We start from the raw sequence: 8,940 nt of genomic DNA, 5'->3' as shown, positions 1-8,940 counted from the left end.
GAATAGTGGGAGGGAACAACAGCAAAGGGGGGGGGGGGTGAAATAGATTAGCTGTTGTGGTGAGACATTCCAGATGTTATGATAAAGTCACCAACTTACGGGGTATTGTGGGAAACATCTGGGTAGTTTTGGGGGTTCAAGAGGGTGGAGTAGGGTATGTCAGATTTAGGTGTAGCGGTAAATTTAAGGTTCACGCTCATCCTTGAGGGATATACAGTAGTGTCAGAGTTCATATCCTGGGCATAATAAGGGATAAAGTAGAGGTGGAAAACGAAAATACTAGGGTAGTTCGGATTGGCGCAGAGCGCGGAGGTAAAAGGTGACAGGAAAAGGGATTAGGGAAGCAGAAAGAAAGGTGGAAGGGAGAGACATGACGGGTTCAAGGGGGTATAGGGGGATCGTGTTCTGTCCGCTTCCCCCACATCCGGCGCGTCCAACCCCCCTCCCACCCCGCCAGATAAATATTCAAGGCGGAGGGATTGTTCCTTCCAAGGGGAGGAATGGGTTACTGGTATAGGGTCTTAGCAGTTTAGGTGGAGCCACCGGTGGTAAGGGCCTTGTATGCGTCTGTAGCCTTGAACATATGCCAGGCTGTCCAGGTTTTCAAGAATCTGTGCATGTTTCCTCTATTGCTGGCAATTAGCTACTCCATGAGAGCCACTGTGTCGACCCAAGCAAGCCATTCCTTTATGGTCGGGGGGTTCGGTGATTTCCAGTGTCTAGGAATCACTGTTTTAGCTGCATTCAATAAGTGTAGAGCCAGAGATTTCTGGGAAACATGACCAGATTCGTCGAAGTGTAAGAGTAAAAGTGAGGGTGCGTCAAAAGCCAGGGAAGTGGTTGTAATGTTTGTGGTGAGCCTGTGTACTTCAGTCCAGAATGGGCCTACGAGGGGGCACGACCACCAAATGTGAAGGAGCGTACCTTCTTCCTTCTTTCTTAGTTTATTATTTGAGTCCGCAGGGGTGGTCCACCCTATATTCCGCTATGGTCCAACATCTGGAAACTGCTCATCTTGGGGAGTGGTGAGCTATACCTGTGCTGCCTTATTTTGTGCTTTGACCTTAAACTGGGGTTATGATGACTACACATAGACCATTGATATTTGCTTCCCACAATGTTCGGGGTCTAAACTCTCCAGCGAAGAGAAAAATGGCATTTCAATATTACCACTCTCAGCGAGTGGACCTTTTCTTCCTTCAGGAAACTAATTTCCCGATATCTTATCAACCTACCTTTCTCAACAAATACTATCCTCAGTTTTTCCTGAGCAATGCCTCAGACAAGACTAGAGGGGTTGCCATTTGCCTTGCTAAAAATGTCTCATTTCGCTCGTTGCTGGAGATAGGAGACCCCGAGGGACAATATTTATTATTGAAAGGACATTTAAATGACACCTTAGTTACACTCTTGTCCTATTATGCCCCCAACTCTGCCCAGGTTTCGTTTTTCACTTCTATGCTAAAAACCTTACTACCTCATTTTGAAGGCGCAGTGATCTGTGCAGGAGATTCTAATCTTGCCCTGGACAGTAATTTGGATAGGTATTATACTGGAGTATATAGACCTAGACGTTCCCAGAAAGCTGGTACGCGCCTTGCAAAATTGCTGTATTCTCATTCTCTAATAGACATATGGAGGGAAATGAACCCTGCGGTGAAAGACTACACGCATTTTTCCTCAGCACATCATAGTTATGCTAGGATAGATCACTTCTTTGTCTCCGCTTCTCTTGTGCCTCTGGTTGCCTCCTCCACCATTAGGGAGACGGCATGGTCAGACCACTCTTTGGTGTTGATGGGACTCACTACACTATCACTAGCTGCTAAACCTTTTTGTTGGCGTTTGAACGAATCTCTGTTGGGGGAGGCTGCAGTACAGGGTGAGGTCCATTCACACTTGGAATCCTATTTTGTTATCAATGCCACACCTGATATGTCCCCTACTATTGTATGGGCGGCCCATAAGGCGACAATTCGAGGCCGACTAATGGAATTGGCTACCAGAATAAAGAAGAGGGCAACCAGACGCATAAATGAACTGGACACGGAACTTCAAAGTTTATCTCGGGCTCATAAGCAGACTCCGTCATTAGATCTTTTGAAATCCCTGGATAAAACTAGATTAGAATTGAACTTGTTACTAACTACTAAAGCAGAAAAAAGTCAGATAACAAATACTATGTCCAAAAAGACAAAATTGGTACCCTCTTAGCCACTAAACTATCCCCTAAACCTAGAGTTTACACGTTCCCTAAAATTCGATGTACCTCTGGTGCATACTCATTACATCCAGCAACTGTTCTTCAGGAATTTCACTCGTTTTTCACTAAACTTTATCAGGATAACACTCCAGTTTCATCTGATTCATTGAGATCATTTCTCAGTGAGGTTCACCTTCCATCCCTGTCATTGGATCACTCCATGATTATGGAAGCCCCCCTCTCGGCACTGGAAATTAAACAATCTATCAAGCAGGCAAAATTGTCATCGGCTCCGGGTCCGGATGGACTGCCTGCCTTATACTATAAGAAGTTTTCGGATGTCTTGGTGCCTCACTTGGAGAGATTCTTTAATGAAGTGAGACGGGGGAGTCCCTTGCACACAGATTTAAATAGGGCCTATCTTATAGTTCTTCCTAAACCCAACAAGGACTTGGAGGAAATCTCCAACTATAGACCGATCTCCTTGATAAACAATGATTTAAAACTCCTAACTAAAATTCTTGCTAATCGATTGAGCTCCTTCCTACCATCCTATATTCATAAGGATCAAGTGGGATTCATTAGGGGTAGCCAAGGCCCCGATCAACTTAGAAGGGCCATTGATATTATCACCTTGTTGCAGTCAGGGTGGAATGGAGGGCAATCACAATCTGGGCTTCTGTTGTCTATAGACTTACAAAAAGCCTTTGATTCAGTGTCCTGGCCATACCTTTTCCAGCTGCTTGAGAAATGGGGCTTCGGCCCCCTCTTTCTGAATACGTTGCGGGCCTTATACACCACTCCGTCAGCACAAATTAGGCTACAGGGCCACATCTCTGATTCCATAGCTATCTCTAAAGGCACACGTCAAGGTTGTCCACTTTCCCCACTGCTTTTTGCATTAGCGATAGAACCCCTAGCGATTGCGATCCGTGCTAATGTTAATATTAAGGGAGTGGGTTGTGGTGGGCAGGAGCATAAGTGTGCTTTATTTGCGGATGACTTTCTCCTGTTTGTCACTTCACCCTTGACCACACTTCCTATTGTCCTGTCATTGTTGACTCAATTTGCTGGGGTATTTGGATTGCGAGTCAATGCATCCAAATCATTGGCTCTTAATATCAATATCCCCCAGGAAGTGTGGTCTCGGTTGTCGGAACATTTTGATTTTACCTGGTCCACGGAGGCTTTGCAATATCTAGGGATTAAACTTACACCTGTCTTTTTACAACTATATAAGAAAAACTATATACCCCTGTTTCACCAACTCCGGGAGGATATGTCTCGATGGGACTCCTGTAATTTGTCATGGCTGGGTCGCATTCATGCACTCAAAATGACGCTGCTCCCCAAGATCCTATATTACTTTCGGGCTCTACCCATAGCTATACATAAGCCAGATCTTTTGAAATTCCAATCTTTAATTATTAAATTTGTTTGGCATGGAAAACATCCTAGACTTTCGAAAAATGTACTGCACCGTTCTAAATGGACAGGGGGTTTGGGTGTCCCCAATCTCTTGCAATACTATAGGGCAGCGTGGGTGGCTCAGCTTTCCTCTGTGTATGACCAGGGATATACGCCAGATTGGATCCTAATGGAATCTCTCTCTGCCTCGGGTACACCAATTGATGCCTTGAAGTGGATGTCCCTGAATCAGAGGCCGGTCATTATGGCCACGAATTTGTCTTGTTCTATGATGGTATGGGACTCATTCCGAAGGGGAGGTGGGTTGGTGTCGCCTCACACTCCTCTGGCTCCCGTCTTCCACAAACCTAATTTCCCCCCGGGAGGATCTCCTGGAGCAATCCATTGGTGGCAAGACAAAAGTCTGTACCGCATAGCACAATTCTTTTAAGGTCGCAAGCCACTTACTTTGACCTACTGTCAGGAGGTTTTGCACATGCCATCTTCGGAATACTTTCACTACAGACATTTGTTACACTTTTTAGGTTCTTTGAAAACACCTAACGTGATGTCTCCCTTTAGAACAACCTACGAACATTGGTGTCTTGGAGCCGGGGGCCAGAGGGGGGGAGTTTCGCTGCTTTATTCCCCCCTCCCCCCCTACTACTTGACATGTGCTATTTTATTGTTTTATTCTACTTTGGAAAATTAATAAAATACTTTGAAAGTTAAATGCATTTTTAAGGATTAACTCCTGACTTTTGTGTCTGTTTAAAAAAGCTGACTAGGTCAGTATCTAATCATTTTTGTATAGTGAGTGTGATATGCAGTTTGGAGAATGGTGAGCTAGCACTATAAGCACACAGCACACGTTTGTTAATGCAGGAAGGGTGACTAGATCCAGCATAAGGAAATTCCTGGGGTGAGGGTTTATATTTGTGTGTTCTGAACTTACATATTGTCTGTCACTTTGAGAAAGGAGGCCTCAGTGTCTACAAAACATTGGTGTTTTTATTTTTGTTTCTGCACAGTGTTGATATTGCAACTTAGACCTTAGTAAATTACAAGGTCTGTAATCTTAGGTGGGCTAGCCATTTTTTCGGGAGATGTGAATCTCCCTGGTAACCATGGACTTTTTTGTAGGGCTGGTAATGATTAAAATGTTCCTGTTCGATTAATCGAAATTTGTTTTAATCGATGAATTTCGATTAATTATAACGCACATACAGATCCAACTACATTGGCCTATATACAGCACAGCAATGAAGTAATAAAATGAACTAGGATCACACTAATCCAGCACGTTATTAATCTCACGTGCCCCACTCAATATGGCCGCCGCTTGAGTGGGGCAACTCAGAATAATAACGTGCTGGATTAGTGTGATCCTAGTTCATTTTATTATTTCATTGCTGTGCTGTATGTGTATAGGTCAATGCCAGGGATCCCAACCTGAAATAAGCAATTTCAGGGAGGTGTCCCTCTCATTTCAGGGAGATGCCCTCTCCCCCCCATCCGCGGAGGGGGGGGGCTGGGAGAGAGCACCCCCCGGAAATGATGGCAGATAGCACAGGAAGCAATAGCTTCTTTGCTATCTGCAGACATTTTTTTTTTTTTTAGTATTCTGCCAGTTGCAGTTGTCAAAATAATAAAAAAAAAGGCATAAGAATGCATAGCTAGATTCCGATTGGCTATTTCACTTTGCAATAGCCTATAGCAAACTAGCTATTGCACCCGCCCCCTGCTGCTTTCAATCAGCAGAAGAGGACCTGATAAAAAAATTCAGGTCCCCCTCGGCTGATTGACAGCAGCAGTGGGCGGGTGCATTAGCTAGTTTGCTATTGGCTATTGCAAAGTGCAATAGCCAATAGGAATCTAGCTATGCAATCGTATGCGCCCCTTCCCGTATCCCATCTCTCCAGTCAGCCCCCCAGTCACATCTTTCCGGGCCCTCCTCTACACCGCATCTCCTTCCTTACCGTTGGTTCTGGTGTGGCAGAACTGCAGAATGGTGAGGGGGCAGGGATATCCTATATCCCTCCTTCCCTCACTTGCTGCTGAGCTGGGCAACTGTTGCTTCTGCACTCTGGGCTGTGAGCTGGTTTTAAGGTATTCTCAGCGCATTGGCAGTTACCAGGACCCCCACTGGGTAAGGTGAGTTTGACAGGGAATGGTAACACTGCTTGTGTACACCGCATGCAGCGTTACAGTTCCCTGTCAACTCGGAGGCAAGCAGTGGTGTATCTGTGGGAAAAAAGCACCCATGGAAAGTGATGACAATGTGCTCCCTGCCCAAACGTATGACACGCACACAAAACATATGCTGGTACATTACATTTCCCTGCCTGCAACACCTGCAGCCTGTGCCCATATCACAGTGTGTGCTCACTTTGTTCTCTTGCTTCTCCCAGGCCGGGTCAAGTAGCAGCTCTAAGTCCCAGTTTTCCTTCTCCACAGCAGGGTTCACTCTCCTATGTGCCGGTCCTTTCTTCTGGGCTGCACGTCTGGCGCGAGGACTAAATTAGAGAGCCTCCTCTGGACAGATCGCTGACTTTAGTTCCCAGAGCCGGCAAGGACGGGGAAGGAAAGGGGGAGGAGTCCAGTGACGTCACGGACATCGACGTCACCTGACTCCTCCCCACTTCCCTTCGTTAGCCGACAGAGCCACTTGGGGAAAGGGGGAGGAGTCCGGTAACGTCGATGTCCGTGACGTCACCAGATCTCCGACGGAAGACCCGGAAGCCGGCAGAGAGGTGAGTACGGATCAAAAGATCTTTGATCGATCAAAATAATTTTGATCAATCAAAAAATCGAGGGATTAATCGTTAATTTCCGCAGCCCTACTTTTTTTATTAGAAATGATGGTGCTTTGGTGACTACTTTCTAAGAGGGAGAGAGGCATAGGAAGTGATGGAATATCCCCCCAAATGGTACACAGACATAAATAATACTAGACAGGGGTCTAAACCATTCCCCACTTAAAAGAAAGTTTTGGCTTTTTTTAATTTAACGTGTATTTCCACTTTTGCAGTCAAATTGTAGAAAACCTCTCTATATGTTTGTTGTGTATTCCCATTCGTACAGCATAACAGAATCAACGTTTTCACACTTTGGCGCACCCGACGCATGTTTGTGCGTGTATGTGGGGGAGCAGTGGCCTTTAAAAAACAATTTTGTGTTATTTTACTTTTGTTTTATTTGTAACTTTTTTTGATGCTTCCATTTTTTGATGCTTTAATTTTTTTTACACTTAACTTTATTGCTATCACATAGGGGGCTAAGATACCCCCTATGTGATAGCCAAGTCACATGACAGGTCCTCTTTATGGAGACATCAGGGGTCTCTAAGACCCCTAATGTCACCTAGGGACCCCCAAAGAAGCTGATAAAGCAGAGATCTGCTTCAGCAGCTTCTCACCGGCATCTGTAGCCGGGAATGACAGCAGTGAGGTAATATACATCACTTCCGGCAATGTGGCAGTGAGGTAATATACATCACTTCCTGCATTCTGGGACCGGAGAGGAGATCAAAGGGAGATTGTGTCTTCCCTTGTCTTTTGGTCAGTATCCACCACCAACTCTTGATTCCTGATTTTAGTTACCATAAAATTAAATTCCAACATGGCGGATATGGAGTTAGTTACACAGAGAGGACCAAATAGTATACCTACTACAACTATTAGAGCAACAGGAACCCAGATTGTCCAGTAGACATGTGCAATTCAGTTTGAATTAAAATTTGCATGAATATTGGAACATTTGGACATTCGGATGCTAATTTTATTGAAATTATTGTCTATCCCAAGACAAGCTTAGAGTGATGTCTACTTTACAACACACACAGGGACCATGGGGCTACCACCCTCCAGAAGAAAGGGCAGGGTCATCACAAATTCAGAGAGGATGTGAGGATCTATAGCAAAATAAGCTACATTTTTGTTAATAGGTAAGGTACTTAAATGCAGTCCCCCCACCCCCACAAATTCTCACATCCCCTTTGGTTTACAGGATGTAATGATGACGCCCTTGTTACATCAACATGGGGACTGAATTTTGCTCTGAAAATATAAAGGATGTCATTAGCACATTAAGCTATTTCTGTTCAGCAAATGTCCATTTTAATGACAAATGATGTCATTCAATAGCTATAACTATTGAATGACATAATTTGTCATTAAAATGGACATTTGCTGAACAGAAACAGCTTGGTGTGCTAGTGACATCCTTTATATTTTCTTATTATCTCACGGCGCCAACATGGTCACTGCGAGCACCCATTTGTATTTTTTCAAAAATCCGTCAAGGAGTGCAGCAAGATACATATACTTTTCTGATTTTTGCTCTGTTCGCTCATTCAACTCAATCAGCCCGTACCACCTCATCCTTTTGAACTATACCCTCTGCTACAGTATATTCAATATTTTCCATATGGCCTGGTGGGGTCATTGCATGTCAGAAATATCCTTAATCATCATTTATCAAGATTGTGTTTTACAAATACTAAATGGTTTTAAAAATGTAATTCATAATAGCTACATTGACATTACTTTATATATGAATGCAGGATACTTTGCTGCTAATTATATAAAATAAAATATTTTTATTTCAGGGATAAGTCCAAGAAGCTAGCAGAGCAGGCTGCTGCCATTGTTTGTCTCCGGACACTCGGTCTCCCCGAGGGAAAGATTGGTGAGGGAGAAAGTGACCTTGTTTACAAAAGGAAGAGAGAATTCCATTATCAGAATGTTGGCTCAGAAAACCTGTCAGAAATGCCGCTTACAAAGAAACTACACCATGATGATGACAAAAGAGAAGATAAAGATTAATACATTTGATAAATTAATAAAACTAATATTTTAGTATATTCTGTTTTTTCCCAAAGATACATAGTAATAAATAGTAATTTCATTAAATAAAACATGCATCATTCACACCTGAATTAGTATATCAGTAGTTCTTTTCAAGTAACTTCCTGTGTTCTATACTATTATCAACAATTGCTTTTCAACCTGAAATATAAATATCAGACTCTGCAAGCATATTTAACATTTTAGACTGTAGAATGTAACCCTTAAGATTGTTTTAACTCATTTATGGGTCTATTTATTAATGTTTTCACCCAAGGTCAAAAAACTGTTAATTGTCACCCAATATTCAATTAGAACATTTTGTGAATCCTGGGTGAAAGCATTAACCATGTAATACTGGGTTTGTTTCACTCCTGGATATATCAAGCTCTTATAAATAGCCCTTTTTGGGAGGTTAGTCAACCCCGCCTGTAACCGAAACTTACGGTAAAACAAGAAAGATACGAACTTTCTTATAGATGA

The 8,940-nt window shown here is 43.3% G+C and overlaps 1 protein-coding gene across 1 annotated transcript in view; it reads left to right on the top strand.

Moving 5' to 3' along the window:
- Window positions 1-8,498, top strand: part of LOC108801477 (tRNA-dihydrouridine(20) synthase [NAD(P)+]-like) — a 76,550-nt gene extending 68,052 nt beyond the window's left edge. Inside the window, exon 3 of the mRNA XM_018573361.1 lies at window positions 8,220-8,498. Coding sequence (XP_018428863.1) covers window positions 8,220-8,436 — 217 coding nt within the window. The 3' untranslated portion in view covers window positions 8,437-8,498. The remainder of the gene's footprint in view (window positions 1-8,219) is intronic.
- Window positions 8,499-8,940: the final 442 nt, after the last annotated feature.

The sequence above is a fragment of the Nanorana parkeri genome, unplaced genomic scaffold, assembly GCF_000935625.1.
Source record: "Nanorana parkeri isolate BGI_ZX_2015 unplaced genomic scaffold, ASM93562v1 scaffold2346, whole genome shotgun sequence".
Lineage (NCBI taxonomy): Eukaryota > Metazoa > Chordata > Amphibia > Anura > Dicroglossidae > Nanorana > Nanorana parkeri.
This window is presented reverse-complemented; position numbering and strand designations above follow the sequence as displayed.